Below are 22,069 nucleotides of genomic sequence, written 5' to 3'. Positions count from 1 at the left end.
TGTGCTAAAAAGGGACTTTGAGAGCTGTTTGTAAGTCCACTCCAAGGGGTACTTTTGGATGATTAATTTCTAATCAACAGCACAATGGAACGATATCCTATATCTCACTGAATGTACAGGATGACAAGGTAACTATGAACCTCTAGTCAGGTGTCATTAAGTGGTTAACATAACAGAGCATCACATAATGTTTTCCCAAACCATTTATTCGCCAGTGTTGGTATATTCTGCATCATATGACAGTACACTATATTAATCATCTCACCCATGGATGTGGTGGTATATTCTGCATCATATGACAGTACACTATATTTCATATTATGAGTTTCATTCTTTCTAGTTCATATATATTATGTGGTGTTGGTATATTCTGCATCATATGACAGTACACTATATTTCATATTATGAGTTTCATTCTTTCTAGTTCATATATATTATGTGGTGTTGGTATATTCTGCATCATATGACAGTACACTATATTTCATATTATGAGTTTCATTCTTTCTAGTTCATATATATTATGTGGTGTTGGTATATTCTGCATCATATGACAGTACACTATATTTCATATTATGAGTTTCATTCTTTCTAGTTCATATATATTATGTGGTGTTGGTATATTCTGCATCATATGACAGTACACTATATTTCATATTATGAGTTTCATTCTTTCTAGTTCATATATATTATGTGGTGTTGGTATATTCTGCATCATATGACAGTACACTATATTTCATATTATGAGTTTCATTCTTTCTAGTTCATATATATTATGTGGTGTTGGTATATTCTGCATCATATGACAGTACACTATATTTCATATTATGAGTTTCATTCTTTCTAGTTCATATATATTATGTGGTGTTGGTATATTCTGCATCATATGACAGTACACTATATTTCATATTATGAGTTTCATTCTTTCTAGTTCATATATATTATGTGGTGTTGGTATATTCTGCATCATATGACAGTACACTATATTTCATATTATGAGTTTCATTCTTTCTAGTTCATATATATTATGTGGTGTTGGTATATTCTGCATCATATGACAGTACACTATATTTCATATTATGAGTTTCATTCTTTCTAGTTCATATATATTATGTGGTGTTGGTATATTCTGCATCATATGACAGTACACTATATTTCATATAATGAGTTTCATTCTTTCTAGTTCATATATATTATGTGGTGTTGGTATATTCTGCATCATATGACAGTACACTATATTTCATATTATGAGTTTCATTCTTTCTAGTTCATATATATTATGTGGTGTTGGTATATTCTGCATCATATGACAGTACACTATATTTCATATTATGAGTTTCATTCTTTCTAGTTCATATATATTATGTGGTGTTGGTATATTCTGCATCATATGACAGTACACTATATTTCATATATGAGTTTCATTCTTTCTAGTTCATATATATTATGTGGTGTTGGTATATTCTGCATCATATGACAGTACACTATATTTCATATTATGAGTTTCATTCTTTCTAGTTCATATATATTATGTGGTGTTGGTATATTCTGCATCATATGACAGTACACTATATTTCATATTATGAGTTTCATTCTTTCTAGTTCATATATATTATGTGGTGTTGGTATATTCTGCATCATATGACAGTACCCTATATTTCATATTATGAGTTTCATTCTTTCTAGTTCATATATATTATGTGGTGTTGGTATATTCTGCATCATATGACAGTACACTATATTTCATATTATGAGTTTCATTCTTTCTAGTTCATATATATTATGTGGTGTTGGTATATTCTGCATCATATGACAGTACAGTATATTTCATATTATGAGTTTCATTCTTTCTAGTTCATATATATTATGTGGTGTTGGTATATTCTGCATCATATGACAGTACACTATATTTCATATTATGAGTTTCATTCTTTCTACTTCATATTATATTATGTGGTGTTGGTATATTCTGCATCATATGACAGTACACTATATTTCATATTATGAGTTTCATTCTTTCTAGTTCATATATATTATGTGGTGTTGGTATATTCTGCATCATATGACAGTACACTATATTTCATATTATGAGTTTCATTCTTTCTACTTCATATTATATTATGTGGTGTTGGTATATTCTGCATCATATGACAGTACACTATATTTCATATATATTAATCCTCTCACCCATAGATGTGGTGGCCAGCGTCTGGCGTCCAACAAACTGGGCGGGGCCCATGCCATCCAGGAAGTCGCTGAACTGCGTGTCCGACGCTAAACACATCCCACTGTAGCTCAGACTGGTCAGACTGGGAGAGAGAGAGAGAGAGAGAGAGAGAGAGAGAGAGAGAGAGAGAGAGAGAGAGAGAGAGAGAGAGAGATACATTATATATACACATACAGATCCCACTGTAGCTGAAACTGGTCAGACGTCTTGTGAGCTTGTAGATCTGCCATTTTCAAAAGATTTTGTATACATGACAAACTTCTACACCCGTCTCTTCTGTTTCTCTACCTTTCTTTACATCTCTCTATGGCACAAGTCATTTGGCCCTTTTTTTATTATAAAAGCATATTAAAGTGCAACGTCAGGTCCTGGTCGGACTATAACTTACAGCCACCTAATCATGGCCAGCAGCTCACAGAGGAGCTGTGATGGATGTGAACACAACAGTCTCTCCAATCATCACATCTCTGAACCGCACATCTAAATCATATGTACTCCTCCTGGCTTTATTGGCAATTCATCAATGCATACACACACACACACACACACACACACACACACACACACACACACACACACACACACACACACACACACACACACACACACGCACACGCACAGCTTAGCAACTAAAGTTCCACAAATCTCCGTGAGAGTGTTTGTGTACTCTGTATCAGTCCTTCCCATCTTGAGAACTGTTCATTCAACTCAGTTAAATGAGAATCCTACGGTGTCCCGGAGATAAAGCATGGTATCAAATATGTGTCAGTGTCATAATACTGTACTAGAACTGCATTCTGTTGAGGTGCCAACTTGCGTCTTGTGCACAAGTACTACTTGTGCGCCAGCCGCCAGCAGAGTGCGCCATGAGGTGCGCTCAACACTGGCATCACCAGGAATGCTGGTCCCTCATTGGCTGTTAATGATGACCTTGCCAGAAATGCTGGTCCCTGATTGGGCTACGGGCTTAAACAAAGAAGGACACCAACATACATATGCAGCCGAACACAGTACTTGCACGCTCTCCTGGCGCAAGTAACAAACTGGGGATCATGTCATTCATAGATATAGATATATCGTAGATTGGGATCGGACAATATGAAAAATTCATATCACGATTATTGTGACAAAAGAAATCGCGATTTACGATAATATCGCGACAATCAAAATTCATTATCCTGGGGCGGAATATTTGATAAAAGGTGAATTGATCCCAGTGCATGACGGAGGACTATATCACGATAAATTAAATCAACACGATATGATTATCTTGAGTGTTTTTTATCACGATAAACGATTTATCCCTAATCGTAGACGAGTGACGTCACTGTATGTTTGTTTGTGGACTGTAGGTGATCGGATAGGGTTTTTGTGAGGCTGAAGATGCTTTCCAGCATAAAAAGTATGATTTCATAGTATGGTTTACATAGAAGTCAGTCAATTGTCTTTCGCATTATTCAAATATAATTTTATGTATTTATTCCTTAAATATCTTTCATCACAATTTGGTTTGTGGGGAGGGAGGGGGGCTTAGGGGGAGCTAAGCCTTCACTCACACACACACACACACACACACGCGCACACACACACACGCACACACACACACACACACACACACACACACACACACACACACACACACACACACACACACACACACACACACACACACACACACACACACACACACACACACACACACACACCCACCCCTGGGACCTGTGAATCAATATAGGCGCATAAGTGTGATTGGATGCTGTTAGCTAATAAAGCTTATACTTCATCACCTCCATATATAAGCACTGCACTCTGATTTACACACACACACACACGCACACGCGCACACACACACACACACACACACACACACACACACACACACACACACACACACACACTGTTTGTCTGTCTGTCTGACACGAACACTCACATATGCACGGCACGCACGTATGCATACAACTTGATACAAGCACACACACATGAATGCCCTGGCTCTATAGGACAAGCTGTTGAATACATAGGCCTACTGTTGAACAGACGAACATAGAAACACCTTTTATCCAAAGCACTTCACAACACACTGCATGTCCCATTAAGTCATTCACACACATGTATACGCATTCATACGTTTAAGCATTCTATTGGCTTACAAATATCCTCACTTCATTCATACAAGAGTCATTTGAAGGATGTTCTGATGGACCCGGTCACATACAGTAAGGATACACACTTGTTACACACTTGTTACACACTCACATACACATGCACACTTATGCACACACTTACAAACCAGTTAGACTCCCTAATCGGGAGATAAGCCAACGTCAGGTCGCATACACAAACTTTAGAAGGCAATCGTAGCCAATCAGGAGGGAATATGGGAAATGGGACAGATCCATGTTTAGAGATACTGTGATTTTAGGGCAAAATCTGTAGGAGCAGTGTCCAAAAATGTGTTTTGCAAAAATGGGTCTGATGGTGGCCATGTGAGAAATCAGTGTATTATTATATAAATACGGCAGGAGTTCCTTTGAAAACAAGTGCTTCAGAAGGATGCTTCATATTTCATATAAAGAACACTGTACAAATGATTACGTTAGACAACTCGTCACCACTCACCACCAATGCTGGAGAACAGGAGCCTCTACTCTCAACAGTAAACAGTAAAACTGGTCCTGGTACGACCACGTCACAAGACACACATCCCTGTCAAAGACCATCCTTACAGGGGGCAGTGGAGGGAAAGCCAAGGAAGAGGCAGGCAGAGAAAGTCCTGGATGGACAACTCACAGATATAAAGAGCTAGATCACGGGTCGGCAACCCAAAATGTTGAAAGAGCCATATTGGACCAAAGAATAAAAACAAATCTGTCTGGAGCCGCAAAAAATTGTAAAAGCCTTATATATCGTCGTTGTCGGGTGGAAACCTTGTATGTCCAAAACTTAGTTTTGTATTTAGCATTTACAAAATGAACTAAACTAGTGAAAACAGCCGATCTACAAGCACACAACGCCTCGCACCGCGAGGCGTTGTGTGCCTGTAGATCTGCTGTTTTCACTACTTTTGTGAGTCAGTCTTGTATGATGAAGCAGGGCTTTGCTTTGCGAAAAAATGTATACATTTGAAACTTGGAGATACGAGGTTTCTGCCTGACAGTGACGATTTACTTTGTTGGCCGCCCAGCCCCCAAAATGGAACGAAGGCTGACATTTTATTTGAATTATTTTCCTAATGGACCGGCCGGGAATGAACCGGCCGTTCGGGAGTTGTCCCGCTTTTCCCAATGGCCAGCACGTCCCTGGGGCATGCAGTGGAGGGAAAGCCAAGCAAGAGGCAGGCAGAGAAAGTCCTGGATGGACAACTCACAGATATAAAGAGCTAGATGCCTCAGTCACCTCTGCAGTTAATTGGAGCGATGTGCAAAAGTTCTAGTCCGGACGTCCTGGAAAAAAACAAGGGAACGCTGTCAGTCAAAGTGACTACTGGCCAATCACAGCGCAACTTTTCCAGGACTTATCCAAGGACCACAATTCAATTCAACAGAGCCAGTTGCGCGGCTCAGCTGTTCTCACAGGCTGCGTACGTAAAGACCCGCCCCCCACCTGCCTCTGATTGGCCTGGCAACTTCCCCGTGTGTGACGCACGCAGAAGAAATGAACACGGAAGTGATGAAGATTCCCTTGGTTGCTAAATCCATACGCCCCCTATAGCCGAAGGAGGCGTCTACCTTTCTATGTCTATGGGACAACTGGACTGGCTGCAGCTTCCAGACTGCCCAAGCATCCACCATGACACCCCTATGGCTCTAAAGCAGGGGACTTCAACAGGGGGTCCGGGACCCCTAGGGGGTCCTCAGAGTTACTACAGGGGGTCCTCCAAATCTTCCAGTGCTTTTTATATTAACAACTTGAAGAACCATAGTGTCCATATTCTGAGAACTGTAGCCAAAAATAGCAGATCTACAAGCGAACACTGATGATTGTGCTGTTAAACGATGAAACTATATGGAATCTATGAACAGGTTGTGGGGGTCCCTGCTTCATCTCTCTCTTGACTAAGGGGTCCTTGGGCTGAAAACGTTGAAGACCCCTGCTTTAAAGGCCATGGGATGAGTGAGTGACAGCAAGAGGGCAAACACCACTTCACTACTCCAGCGGTTGATGACTGCTGCATGCTATAGAGAGACATTTCTTGGTATACAGTTTGTACTATTGTGTTATGTAAACAAAAGGCCATTGCCTTCAAGTAAAAAGTCTGAATACTTCTTCCACTTTTTTTTCTAACTCGTTCCCATAGTCATAAAATGTTCCTTGTGGCCTTAATAGAGAAGTGATAATGGCGTTCTGAAAATGACCTGATAATGATAGTGAATAATTCACGCGTTGGCTGGCGAGACGCTCAGACGACTGGGATGAGAGTCTCTGTGGAGCGGTCTGACCTACATGCAGCGTCTCCCTACGCTCCCATCAACACGTTTTCATCCAACACCCTGGTTTACATTCATCATTCTAGACCAGTCGTTCCCAAACTTTTCAGCTCCAGACCCCAAAAAGAAATTAGACGTTTTCCTGTGACCCAAAGTAGTGAAAACTATAGCAGATCTACAAGCTGTGAGCTGGTAGATCTGCGGGAGCGTGTCGCTGTTACTACATGTCATCTTTTCGACACCCGACTCTAACCCTCACCCTAACCTTAACCTCCGTGGAGTGAGTCGCTAACCCTCCGGTCGAAATGATGGGCGTTCGCAAAAGCGAGATTACCCCAGGTCTGCCATGTACAATATACAAGATACGTGGATATGTTTGTAGATCGGGCATTTCTTTTCTTTGAAAATGAAATAATAATAATTAAAAACAAAATGTAGGAAACAAAACAAATTAAGGCACCCGTAAAGATGTGTCCACGACCCACAAATTGATCCTGACCCAGTGTCTGTAAACCAGTGTTAATCAGTATAGAAGAGGTAGGCTACTTACTTTCCCTGAAACACTGTCCTCTATGGCAGTGGTTCTCAACCTGTGGGTCGGGACCCCCAGGGGGGGTCCCAAATTAATTTTGGGGGGTCCCCAGATGATTTTCTCACTCGACAGTAAACATACCAACATAAAGTTTAAGTATATAGAGGGTATCTGCACATTTCTAAAGTGACAATTTAAGGACTTTTTCATACATCTAAAATGACAAATGAAATTTTGGCCAAATTGTCAAATATTAGAGGCAGAAATTGTTGCGAGGTGTTGTGAGCATGTAGATCTGCTATTTTCACAATAGAACCGTGTTATACAAAATGTAATGCCTCAACTCTTAGTGCTCGTCAGGGTGGGGGGGTCCACAGTTAAAATATGTAGATTATTTTGGGGGTCGAGGCCTGAAAAGGTTGAGGACCACTGCTCTATGGACTCATACTTACTTTCCCTCTGAAACACTGTCCTCTATGGACTCATACTTACTTTCCCTCAGAGCCGTAGCTGTTGACGCTGTCCTCTATGGACTCGTGGCTGGCCTGGCGCACCGTCCTGCTGGGCATGTCCACCGCCAGGCCGGTCTCCGTGCTCCTCTGGATGATTGGACGCAGCTTCCTGCCATCCGGGTCTACTGGGGGAGAGAGAGACCCAGAAGAGAGAGAGAGAGAGAGAGAGAGAGAGAGAGAGAGAGAGAGAGAGAGAGAGAGAGACATTAACGTTACGTTTCACTTTGACAGAACAGGTTCTGTATGGTGGTGTGAAGAATACAGACTGATGGTATGGTCAATGGTAATTAGACCCTCCAAAAAAACGCGGGCAAAAATCCTTGATTATGCGGGCTAAAATCCTTGATTTTGCGGGCAAAAATCCTTGATTATGCGGTGAATTATGCTGGGTTTTTATGTGAATTTATGCGATGACAATGCGAAACTATGTGAAATATGCGGGAACTTGTGAAAGTCGCGATTAAATGCGAAATTATGCGAAATATGCGGGAACTTAAAAAACATATTTATAGCCTATATACAGTATACATATAATAAAAATGTATAACTATTAATTAAACCACTTTAATATACAGTTCTGGCTATTTGGAAATAGACAATATACAAGCTCACAACATCACTAAAGAGACATGTGTATATCTGCTATTTCCAAAGTAGTCAAAACACGAATTTAAGGGTCCTTGAGTGAATTGAGAAATGCAAAACAGACTTTTGACTGCCTTTCATTATTTTCAAGGCAAAAAAGCAAACCTCTGTCAAATATCTGCAATTTAATTACCTTAATAGGCTACATCAAGGCAAAAATAATTACCCTATGGCCTATGTGATTGCTAAGGATACAGCTCACTGCTAAAGCAAAACTCTGGTTTATTTATGTGGTTTTGCTCTCTCTAAAGGGATTTAAGGGATTCAAATGTTTAATTGCTGTTCCTATCCATCCATGGAATACTGCGTGCTACTTTTTTCGGAGATATGCTCGTTTGCTTTGAACGGCGACGACGCAACGTTTCAAACGGAGTACAATTGAGACCTCAAAACAAGTAGGATAAACTTTAATTTGTCGTTTCTTGAAGTTTGAGGACCGAGGAAGAGTGTGTTATTGTAGCGTCACGTTGGCGAGAGCTAACGCACATACCGCATATTGCCTGCATCTCTCTCTCTGTCTGCCTGCAGATGCTCGCGGTGCAGCGTGCACGCAATCGCACGGCACACACACACACACACAGAGAGAGAGAGAGAGAGGAGCCACTGGTTTCACAGCGCATCATTGTTTTGCCTCTGTTCTGTGTCTGAACGTGATTGAATGGTGAAGCGATGACTTTATACTTTTATGCGAAAAAGTGCGGTGATTGTGAAATCAAGCGATGCCCGCATATTTCGCATATTTTCCGCGGAAATATGCGAAATATGCCGTGAATATGCGGGGATTGTGAAATCATGCGAGCCCCCGCATAATCAGCGGCATTTATTGATTATTGCGGGAAATTCTGCGATCGCATAATCGCGTTTTTCTGGAGGGTCTAGGTAATATGCAGTATAATGAAGCAATAAGCCACACGAGGCCTCTGGTTACCTGTATTTTATAACGGCTGAGAGGCGTCACCCATTATAAAATACAGGTAACCACATGCCTCGTGCGGCTTATTGATTTTCTAAAACGGTTACAATATGGCAAGTTGGCAACATGAAAAATCATAGACATGTACCAATTAAAACTGTTCTATTTCACTAATAATTCACTACAAGGTCTGCAAGAAAGTTCCCAGCTACAAGAAAGTAGTTCCCAGTTTTTTTTTTTTTTGCCAACAACACAGGTGCAGATGATTGGTGCACTGTGGAACACTGTGGAAAGAAATAACGCACCTGGGTTTGATATAAACTGATTCAAGGTGTGGATTATAGTCTCATATACCACAGCAATTAAGGGAAACCAGCCAATCAGAATCAAGGAATGGAACTAGCCGTTTTAGAACGAGGAGACCTGGAGAGGGCACTGTGGAGTAAACAAAATAATTTCCATCTGGCGGACATATTTTTTATTTCTGCCCAAAAAGTGTATTTTACAGAGAAGGAAGGTGGGGTGCTATCCACCGCGGTGTAGTCTTTTTAAGTCAGAAAACTACAACATTACGTCATTACTCGCGGTGAAGAGCTATCCACCGCAAACCCCGACACATCTCTCTGTTTTTACTATCAGACAGATCGGCCCATCACCCCGTTCACTGATTGGTCGATCTAGACCAGTCAGTCACAGTGATAGGACTTCACCGTGACTGACTATGATGGCCTCCACTTGTTTTCTCACTTTAGGTGGATAGCTTATCACCTAAAATTTGCAGTGAATAGCTCTTCACCCTGGACTCTGATAGAGGCTTAACGCTCTGGACCAGAGCTCATAGGAATATAGCTATGTCTTACACTTTAACAACAAAATATCTCTCACACCTGAGAGTGCAAAACAAATTAAGATGTGTAGGCCTGCACGTGCACACGCACACGCACACGCACAAGCACACACACACACACACACACACACACACACACACACACACACACACACACACACACACACACACACACTTCTTGTCTTCACACCATTTACATCCACAACATGAAGAAGGTAATATTTGTTCCACACTAGAAACTCCTCTCCCTGTCTTCCTCTATAACATTCTCATTCTGTCCTCCTATCCCACTCCTCTCTGTTCACACGGGGTTCAACCAAGTTCATGGAAACCAAATAGACAGACAGACAGACAGACAGACAGACAGACAGACAGACACACAGACAGACAGGGCGGCTGCATGCGACCTAGAACAGAACTATTTCAATCCATGGTCATATGGGACTCAACTCAGACAGAACTGGGTTAGAACTCAAGCACTGCTGCCGCAGTACTGGGCTATGGCGCAAGCATGTGTGTGTGTGTGTGTGTGTGTGTGTGTGTGTGTGTGTGTGTGTGTGTGTGTGCGTGCGTGCGTGCGTGCGTGCGTGCAGCCTTAGTTCTGTTTCAACCGTTTCCATAGAAACTGCCCCGCCCTCAGGGGGTAGCGTATAGCTGTCGGAGTAGCTTATCATATTCTAAAGCCCCATTTACTAAATGGGACAGCGTGTGGCTTTCACGCTGTGATTTTGGTCACTAAAACGGATATTTTTGTAAACGGATAAATAAGTGAAGATTGACCAAAATATCCAATTCAGTGGATCTGTGTATAGACAGGCAAAACAGAGACCTGTGAAAACGATGTGTGTGTGTGTGTGTGTGTGTGTGTGTGTGTGTGTGCGTGCGTGCGTGAGCGCATGTGAGAGAGAGAGAGTCACACACACACACACACACGCACGCGCACGCACGCGCACACACACACACTATGCTATCTATCGGCTGTTCACACTGCATTTGCAAGTGACCGGATCGCATCTGTCACAGATCTGTGTGTTCAGACTGATTTAACACAACGTCAACCCAAAGCCGCCCCTGCGTAGAAATACCGGCTTTGGTTACTGCGTTAACGACGTAGGCGTCATGACGTAGCCGCTAGCTGATTACCATTTCTTCTGTAGTGTAAAATGTAATATGTTGAACTATTGTTTTATTTTCATTACATCCCTTGCGCTCTCGTGCATCAAAATGCAATTAGCGCGCTCTGTAATGACGTCAGTGGACGCTTTGGACAGTTTGATATGCGACTTGGCTGGTTAGATGAGCTTACTGCGTTCAGACTGAGACACATCTTTAGAAATCTGATTTGAAACCACCTCTGAATGTGGCTCAAGTCAAGTTGGATTTGTAAAAAAGGGATTCCATGTGAACTGCTTGTGTTCAGACTTCAACAAATCGGATTCCAATCTGGATCTGGCACAGATCTGATTTAGGATGGATTTGGATTTAGGATGGGGGGGGGGGGCATATGGGGCCCCAACATTAGCTCTCAAAGCTCCCCTAGATACAAGCAGCGGCGATTTTAGATGTGGGCGTTCTAATCTGGAAAGCCGTTGATCAAAAACTAACTCAATCAAAGTTTGGGTCCATAGCCTACAATCAATCACCAATCACCTTACTGTGGCATTGTGTGTGAGCAAGCGAGAGACATATTGCTGTATTTTGATAGTCTTATACCAGCTCTTATGGCTTAACTTAAAGGCCTGTCCATACTGTCTCCAACGAACGAACCTTTCGTCGGAAACCTTTCCGACTTTCCGACATGAAGCTTTCCGAACTCTAATTTTCGGGTAAAGCTTTTCTGAAGATGCAAGTGACGTCATTTTGTAGTTGAACCGGACTATTCCGACGAAAAGTTCGGTGGTCGGAGACAGTATGGACAGGCCTTTAAGTTAAGGCATAAGAGCTGGTACTTAAGACAATCAAAATAGATCCCAATTGGCTCAGGCAGCTGCAGCAGCACATGCTTACAGTGCTTGTTGCTGTTGCAGCTTCTATAGCCAGTATGGAGACACTTTTACAAGAAATAGAAGGAATGGAAGAAGTGCAATGACACGGAGGAGCTGCTCGAGGAGATGTCATCTCCTGTGGCTGTGGGCTCAGGTTGGTGGGATAAAAGCAGTGCGCTCACTGTGAAGCCAGATCAGTCTTCATTTTTAGTCTTTTGAAAAACACATCATTTATTTTTAGTCCTATTTAGTTTGAAATTGTCTAGTCTTAGTTGACTAAATATCAAAATGTTAGTCTCTCAGTCTTAGTCTGAAAATGTTTAGTCTTAAGTCTTAGTAAACAAAATGAACACTGAGCCAGATCAAATACTCTTAAGACGGTGTGTCACACTATAAACACTCTAAATGTGTCGTTTATCTTTTTGTAGGCTCCCATTCGTACTAGTGGCGTCACTCTCTGGTCTTGAACGAATGTTGCAGAGAGACTCAGTTATTACCCATAATAACTGAAGTGAGCGCAGGGTCCCGTAGAAACGTGTGTTGATCGGTGTTGATCGGCATTTCCTTGTTTATTCCATTATTTAGAATGTAGTTTTGCTATCCCTCGTGCACCATGGCAGCTGTGAGCTTGCAGATTATTATGTTAGATTGTCAATCTGTGACTTTAGGCTTAGGGTAAAAAGACGGGGACCTAAAATGTCGAAGTATAATAGTAGTGACAGTGACACAGTGTTGACAGTGACAATAGCTGAGTGGTTAGTGTCCACACCTAGGACTCCGGAGGCCCCAGAGGCCGCAGTTACGATTCCCCGCTCCAGCTATCACTGCTCCCCTTCCCCCTTGCGCTCCTTGTGGGCATCACTGGGTTGAGTTCAGCTGGGTTAAAGCTGATAAAAAAAAGCAGCTGGGTTGGGCTGCGATATCTGAATTTCCCCCGCGGGATAATATAGGTAACTAACTAACTAAGTAGTACAAACAAACACGTGTTAGTGTGTGTTAGGGCATTCACCAAATATTCGAATATTCAAATATCAAAGTCACTATTCAACGTTGTTCACCGAAGTCGAATATTCGCTTTTTTCTTTTTTTTCTTTTTTTTGTCAATGCCCCTGGTGGATGAATTTGTTAATGATCTATACCAGGGCTTCTCAAACCTTTTTAGGCTGTGACACCAAAATAAACATATTTGAACTGGGGACCCCCACCCTGACAAGCACTTGGAATTGTAGGTATTACATTTAATGTGACTCGATTCCACAGATAAATATTGTGAAAATAGCAGATCTACATGCTCACAACGCCTCGCGTTAGCATGTAGATCTGCTATTTTCACAATGTTTGCCTCTTGCTTACTTAATATTTGACAGTTTGGCCAGTCAAGTCGAATATTCGACTATTCAAATACTTTGAGGTCGAATAATTCGAATACTAAAAATCACTATTCGTAAATGTGTGTGTGAGTGCCGTGCACACGCGTGCACGGTGTCTCTCCATCTCTGCGTCTGCCTGTCACCCGCCTGTCGCCGTGGGAGACAGACACGCCGAGTGACACAGATACAGCTGCGATGGCCGCGGATGCTGTTGCCATGGAGACGAAGACGTGGGGAAGAGAATTGTAAATTGTGTCCTGTCCTGTTGTTACACAGCATAGAGCCTTCGTTATCTGCCACCTCACTGTGTGTGTGTGTGTGTGTGTGTGTGTGTGTGTGTGTGTGTGTGTGTGTGTGTGTGTGTGTGTGTGTGTGTGTGTGTGTGTGTGTGTGTGTGCGTGCGTGCGTGCGTGTGCGTGCGTGCGTGTTAGCGTGTGTGCGCACGCACACACACTCTCACACACACTCTCTCTCTCTCTCTCTCTCTCTCTCTCTTGCTCTCCCTTCATTGCCAAAGCAGCAAACTCACATGAATAAACTTTAAAGGTAGCGTAAGTGCAGGGGTGTCAATTGGGTATGGCTGGGGTATGCAGCTGCCATACCCTGGGTCCAGGGGGGAAGATAAAAGTTAGTTCTAAATATGAATCCATGAATGTCTCTTTGTCTATCTGTGCGGGTTATTATGTTAATTACAGTAAAATAACTACAAATGCTAAATTTTACAAAATGGTCACTTTAACAAGGTATTATGATTATATTATAGGTATATAATTATATATTATATGTACTTCTTAAAATAAATATATCATGCCTGTTGCTAAGGTATGGCAACATGACTGGTGTCTTGCATGCACGCCTTCGCGCGTGTGCAAGACACCAGTCATGTTGCCATACCTTAGCTTTTTCCGAACTGACGCCACTGCGTAAGTGATTTCATTTAAATCAAATAATAACGAAATGTTCTGATCCCAGCAAGCACGGTCAGGACCTGGACCAATCAGTGAGGTCAGGACCTGGACCAATCAGTGACGTCTCGATTGGGGCCAGATCAAGTCAAACCATGACTAGTCAGATCTGGCCTAGAATATCACCTGATTTCAACCAACACCGAAAACTGAAACTGATTTTTTTCTCCTCCAGGGGATAGGACGAAAGTCCTTATAATATGGACCAAGCAGTCTATCAGAACATAGAAACATTTTGTTATTATTTTTAATTAAATTAAATCACTTATCCCAACTAAAAGTTGCATTAGACATCATTTTACAACTACAGTTTACAGTTTAGGTATTTAGCAGACGCTTTTAATTACAATAAGCAGGTAATACACATCACTATAATATGCAAGATAATATGTCAGTACATTAACAACAATATAACAAATGCATAGGAATATCAATCTAGAAAAAACTATAACATAGGTAGACCATGCACCTAATCAGTAAAACACTTCTAAAACCTAAAAATGCTATCTAGCTTCATGTGTGGTTATTGAGGGAAGGGGAGTGTTACAGTAGTGCTATGGGTTTAGGTGGAGTCTGAAGAGGTGAGTCTTCAGTCCATGGCGGAAGCTAGGGAGTGAGTTCTTCTGAGTCTGTAGTTCTAATGGAAGCTATGGAGTGAGTCTGTAGTTCTAATGGAAGCTAGGGAGTGAGTCTGTAGTTCTAATGGAAGCTAGGGAGTGAGTCTGTAGTTCTAATGGAAGCTAGGGAATAAGTCTGAAGTTCTAATGGAGGCTAGGGAGTGAGTCTGTAGTTCTAATGGAAGCTAGGGAGTGAGTCTGTAGTTCTAATGGAAGCTAGGGAGTGAGTCTGTTGTTCTAAGTGCAACAGGGAGTTTATTCCACAGTTTGGGGGCCAGGAGGGCAAAATGTCCAGGAGTGGATTTTTGTCCTGGAGTTTTTTTTTAGCGAGGGGTTCTGTCAGCATCCCTCTGTCCCTCTACAACTCTATCTGCCACAAAGTTTCCTTTCTTCCCTGAGTCTGGGGTAAGGCAGCACTTATGCCGGCTTACAGAAGTAAACAAAACACTTTGTTGGGGGAGTATCTGGGACGACTGTGTCTCGTGTCACTATCAAAGTACCGAAGGAACAAAAACAAAGCCTAACCCAGTTCTGTACAACCTTTTCTGGACCAGGGCCCACTACAGAACTATACAGAATCTGTTCTGTTCACGGCCCACTCATCTGACGCCTATCTTTTTAGGTCATTTCTTTGAAAATGAAGCTAATTCTGTAACATTAGCGTCTTCTCGCCGTCAGGTGATTCTTCACATCCATATGAGTCAAACCGCCGGGATCATTTGTTTACTGTTGGAACACAGTTCTTATTTGACGCCATATTAAGTCTATATGGGGATTCTGAAAGGAGAATGAAAAACGCAACCAAAGTAGGATGTGTAAATAAATTACGCTCGACTTCGGTGCTCCGTGTTTCTGTTTGTTGAATTTTTTATCAAATAAGGCAATGGTCTCATAACCAGGGGCATCGTTTCGTTTTCACACTGAATCTCAAATTCAGTTATTTAATGCATAATATATCGTCACTGTCGGGCAGAAACCTTGTATCTCCAAGTTTCAAATGTGTACAAAACAGCAGATCTACAAGCACACAACTGTAGATCAGCTGTTTTCACTAGTTTAAATCATTTTTAAAATGATAAATGCAAAACGAATAGTTTTGGACATACAAGGTTTCCACCCGACAACATCTGGCGTCCCTATTTAGGCCATGTCGTTATAGGGGAGCATTTTCTCCATATTATTATTAGCATTTTTTTTACACTGTAGCAAAAGTAGCTGATCTAAAAGCTCAAACCGCGTCGCATCGCGGCACACTGTGAGCTTACACATCGTCTGACATGACAGCCCTGCTCATAACCATTATGCTGTACAAAGTGTCCCTCTATAACTCTGACTATTTTACTCATAACAACATGAACACAGAGCATAGCTGCCTTCAGCCATAATGGATGCTGTTCAATTGTTTCATTCTCCATCCAGAGGTTACTAGAGTTCGCTGGCAGTGACGCTCAACGCTGTGATGCAGCGCACCACAGACACTGCTATGATGGAGCACTCACATCTGGGATGCAGCGTGCACACACACGTGCACGCGCGTACACACACACACACACACACACACGCACACACACACATGCGCGCCGCGCGCTTACGCGTGCAGGGCTGTGTGATGTCTGCATGTCTCCCAGTAGAGACATTATTGGAAAGGAGAACAAAATGTAAAAATAGCTGCTCCATAATGACGGCTCACACTGACAGAGATGGAGAGACTGACTGGGACTGCTAGACAGACAGACAGACAGACAGACAGACAGGCAGGCAGGCAGGCAGGCAGGCAGGCAGACAGACAGACAGACAGACAGGCAGTCATGTGACAAACCTCTACGAACCCCGGGAGAAAGAGACGGTTTCTCCGATACGGACAGAGCGATAGACAGACAGACTAAACTAAACTAAACTAGAAAGGTGCGCTCCGTGGAGTACAAAGCTCCACCAGGAGGCTTGCCCTAATAATATTTACAGTAAGCCTAATTTATGGTGTTGCATGCCGACCTGTAAGTTCACCAGTGGCGGAAAAAGTACGGGGCGGCATAGCTCAGGGGTAGAGAAACCGCTATTAGAGCACAAAGGGTTCCCGAAGGGTTCTCAGTTCGAATCCGCTGCTCCCCCTGAGTTAATGTCGAAGGGTCCTTGAGCAAGACTCTGAGCCCCTAGTTGCTCCCGGTGAGCAGGTTGGTGCCTTGCATGATTTCTTCCGCCACCGGTGTACTGTATGAATGTGTGTGTGAATGGGTGAATGTGGTGTGAATGGGTGAATGTAATGCACAATCTATGTAAAGCGCCTTGGATAAAAGCACTATATAAATGCATCATTTACTCAAATGTTTTACTTAAGAAAAAGTATCAATACTGCAATGTAGAAACACTCTGTTACAAGTGAAAGTCTGGAATTCAAAATGTACTTGAGTAAAAGTCTTGGCATCAAAATGTACTTACCAAAGCAAAATTACAAAATGTTTGAAAATAGCAGATCTACAAGCTTACAACGCATTGTGACGCGTTGTGAGCTTGTAGATCGGCAGTGGTTTATGTATGTTTTACAATATTATAATCTACAAAGTAACTAGTAACTCAGGTTTTCAAACAATTGTAGTGGAGTAAAAGTGATTTGGATCCGAGATGTAGTGGAGTAGAAGTGAAAGTATTGGAAATTGGAAATACGCAAGTAAAGTACAAATACCTCAAAATTGTACTTAAATACATTACTTAAGTAAATGTACTTAGTTACTTTACACCACTGAAGTTCACACCACAGCACAATGTGAAATTGCTGCGTTGTCACTGTCTCTTGCTCACTGTGGAAGTGAGATCTTCAGGAATTTGGTTGTATGTTTTGCAATAATAGTTTACAGTATGGGCAACTTTATGATGGCGAGGGCCACTATATTTCCACCTTCACTCCAGAGGGCCACAATGCATATTGCTATGTCCTACTTTGTCATTCTAGTATCTCATACAAAATAAGCAAAAATCGCAGATCTACAAGCTCAAAACGCGTCACCACGGACCACGCGACGTGTTTTGAGCTTGTAGATCTGCTATTTTTGCATCTTTTTGTTATTAAGTGTGCCTGCCATGCAACGCAATGGCAAAACACTTATTGTAATCCGCCATACTTAATTAATTAATTAAGTCCATAGTTTCGCCACAAATTTCTGCACGTAATAACTGCCGCACAATTTACGCCACCCACGCAATATATACATCAAAACGTGCGGCTCGGCCGGGAATAGGTTGCTATTACTTTTCTTTCCGATCCGCGTTACCATTGCGACGTAATTCGCAAAAAACGACGCCCAAAAACCCCATTGACTTAGAATGGGGGAAATTTCGGGACGTAATAACTGCCGCACAATTTACGCCACCGCCGCAATATATACATCAAAATGTGCGGCTCGGCCGGGAATGGTGTGCTATTACTTTTCTTTCCGATCCGCTTTACGATTGCGATGTAATTCGCAAAAAACAACGCCCAAAAACTCCATTGACTTTGAATGGGGGACTCCGAAAAAAAACCAGAAACTTTGGCGCCACATAACTCTGCCATACTTTTGCCTAGCAACGTCATTTAAAATGTAAAATGCTCACACAACTTTGGTCTTTTTCCGACCAATAGCTGTAATTGATTAAGCCTCGCCCCCTCTTTAACAGGAAGTGCCCTTCACCAAACAGGAAGTGCCTCTATAACTCATGAACCGTTTGTCGTACAGACTTGCGGCTGGTGTCATACCTTTTCTTTTTTTCTCAAATTTTTTTTCTCAATTTTTTTTTTCTCAAATTTTTTTTTCTCAAATTTTTTTTTCTCAAAATTTTTTTTCTCAAATTTTTTTTTCTCAAATTTTTTTTTTCTCAAAATTTTTTTTTCTCACATTTTTTTTCTCAAATTTTTTTTTTCTCAAATTTTTTTTCTCAAAAATTTTTTTTTCTCAAAAATTTTTTTTCTCAAAAATTTTTTTTTCTCAAATTTTTTTTCTCAAATTTTTTTTTCTCAATTTTTTTCTCAAAAATTTTTTTTTCTCAATTTTTTTCTCTAATTTTTTTTTTCTCAAGAAAAAATTTTCTTTATTTTTTTTTTCTCAAAATTTTTTTTTCTCAAAATTGTTTTCTCAAAATTATTTTTTTCTCAAAAAAATTTTTTCTCACATTTTTTTTTCTCAAGATTTTTTTCTCACAATTTTTTTTTCAAAATTTCTTTTTCTCAAAAAAGTTTTTTTCTCAAATTTTTTTTCTCACAAAACAATTTTTTCTCAAAAAACTGTCGTTAAAGTGCGACCCGTGATAACGGCCAAAAATGCTCCAAAACGCCACTAATTAGTCGAAATGGCTGACTTCCTGTTTGGTTTCTGATTGGCTGCTGGCCTTGTGACGTGGGTAGAGCTGCGAGGGCCTGGTCATCGCTGCTTGCAGCTTTAATTCATTAATCGTCCATGACCTTAATTGGGGCCTATTTCGCCAAACAGGAAGTGCCCCTCACCAAACAGGAAGTGACCCTTGATCTCGTGAACCGTTTGTCATACAGACACGCGGGTTGCGTCAAATGAAATAACGCTAATGCTAACACCAACCGCTACACAAGGTTGCACAGACTTAGCGAGCTGCAGGCACACTTAAAATTTCTTAGAAATTTTCTCTTCTAGTTTCTGAATTGGAATCCTGAAATGTACAAATTGAATTTCATGTTCAAATTGTATTTCATTTCAAATGCATTTAGTTATACTCATGTTGACTTCATGAACTTAAATAAAATGCGTTTGATATGAAAAAAAAGACTAACATTTTAGTACTAGGCCTACTTTACAAGTCATTAAGCTACTAGGATAGACTGACGGAATTAAAACGGATCATGTTTGCATGTTTGGAATTGGAACAGCTGAAATCAATAATATAACAGTATTCTGATATTAACCTGCGGGCCGCATTAAGTGAAGGTGCGGGTTGCATGTATGGTCTAAATCTGGAAAGTAACCGCAGTTTTAAATATGTGTAGATTTGTAGATGTCTGTATGTTTTATGTTTAAGGTGGCGGTTCAGTAAAGGAGGTTTTTGTGGCAATGGAGTTGGAGGATGATTTAGCCATACCTCACAGCTCGTGGACATCTTGGTGTAAATTCATTATGTGAGTGTCTGGTAAGCCTGTGTGCAGTGTGGGGGCAGGTCACTGTGATAAACATGTCTGTTAATCCATCAATCAATCAATCAATCAATCAATCAATCAATCATGTAGTGCAGTTAGGGCTGTAACGATACATTTTAACAATGATACTATGCGCATCACGATACATGCTTAACGCTACGATACATGGACGATATTAGTTCATTCATGGCGATACAATACGACTCGATTTAATACTTTAAAATGTATATAGTAACTATTTAGCAAAGAAATTAAATGTGTGTAAAATGTGTAAAAAAAGCTATTATTATGGAAGTAAACACTGTGATTATCCAGCAAATACATGTACATTATATTTCAACACATTATGGACAAACCCACCTTGACATGAACAAAGAGATTACACACATTTATCGATAGACCAAGAGTAGCTATATGGAATGGAAAGGTAATAAGACTCCTCTTTTTCATTTCCCCTTTGCCAAATACAAGGCACAAATACTTAGTTTCCATACAATCTACAATACATACACTTGCTTGTTTTCCGAGGCGACAGTGTTGCGCTGGGCAGACAGCCAGCGCAACACTTTTATATTATATATTATTGTTATATCATGGAACACTTTAAATATAGTTACCGTGAGCAAGGGAATACTTTGTTTTGTTGTTACTTTTGGATAAATGTATCAATGTATGTATTAAGTAGCGTGTAATAAGCAGAATAATTAATATGCAGGATAATTAAACACCTCTGCTTTGCCTTAGTGTTTAATCATCTTGTCGGGGGTTATTTTCCAACAACGACCAGCGCACTGACAATTATCCCTTACATATCCACCTGTTTCCGCGAGAATTTACTGTAGCATTATTTGCGGGACACTTCCGGTTAACAGAAGACATACAAGCTCAAGTCGCGTCGCAGACGCAACCGTTGTGATAATACAGTATCTGGCTTAAAGTCCTGTTCGCAATTTGGTGTTAGGGGAGTTTCTCACCTGAACTGAGTCAGTGGGTCCCTAGACATTAAAAATCACAGAGGTGCTCGTCCGCCATAGTGCCAGGAATGGCGCAAATGGCCAAATCAAATATGGCTGCCATCGGCTATGATGAAAATCCAACTTTTCTGTTTCTGGGTGTATATGCACATGTAATACCTCTATTTGGACCAATTGTGGTGTGGGGAATTCATTTCTGATATTGTTTTGACCATTTTGGGCGATTTGGACCTCAAAAAGCCATGGTCAAGGTCATTTTGCTATTCCGAAGACCGTGGGCCATAACCATTGTTAGGAGTAAAAACAGATGCAGTAGGTCTAAATCAACTAATGCTGACATGTATAATTCATTTCTGACATTGTTTTGACCATTAAGGATCATCTTGTCTTTGAAATATCAATGTCAATGCCATTTTTCAAAAACGATTTTGTTCATTACTTGCACTTTTATAGTATTTTGTGTAAGTTTGTTACTATTTTATAGTAAGTTTGTTTTGTTTATAACAAAAGACATACTAGTGAGAAATACAACAAGTAAGCATCCACATTTAACTTTAAATTGGGGTTTAAAATGGGTGTTTAAATGAGCAAATAAGACTATTTACGAATAAAAGTGACAAATAAAATTACACAACAAAATCACACACAAAATTAAATAACAATTTCCCTCAAAGTGCACCATATTGGGATTGTGTGCATGCAAGTTAGTATGAGGTGTTTTTACAGGATGGATTTGGCATTGTTCCATGGCAAAATATGATGCACAGAACTCCATCAGTGTCAAGTATATTTCCCATTCACTTGTCCGGAGACAAAAGTCACTTGTCCGGATAAAAATGTCATACATTGAAATAATAACAAAAGGACGGCTAATGACCCCCCTTGCTCCCTCCACTCCATAGTATGGGCACGTGTCCCGGACAA

General features: G+C 40.9%; 1 protein-coding gene across 1 annotated transcript in view; it reads right to left on the bottom strand.

Moving 5' to 3' along the window:
• rims4 (regulating synaptic membrane exocytosis 4) overlaps positions 1-22,069 on the bottom strand; it is a gene marked incomplete at both ends in the record, with an annotated part of 59,126 nt that overhangs the window by 10,868 nt on the left and 26,189 nt on the right. Inside the window, 2 exons of the mRNA XM_080727913.1 lie at positions 2,185-2,297; positions 7,676-7,817. Coding sequence (XP_080584039.1) covers positions 2,185-2,297; positions 7,676-7,817 — 255 coding nt within the window. The remainder of the gene's footprint in view (positions 1-2,184; positions 2,298-7,675; positions 7,818-22,069) is intronic.

This window comes from Nannobrachium achirus (assembly GCF_963921795.1).
Source record: "Nannobrachium achirus genome assembly, chromosome: 6".
NCBI classification, from domain to species: Eukaryota; Metazoa; Chordata; class Actinopteri; order Myctophiformes; family Myctophidae; genus Nannobrachium; species Nannobrachium achirus.
This window is presented reverse-complemented; position numbering and strand designations above follow the sequence as displayed.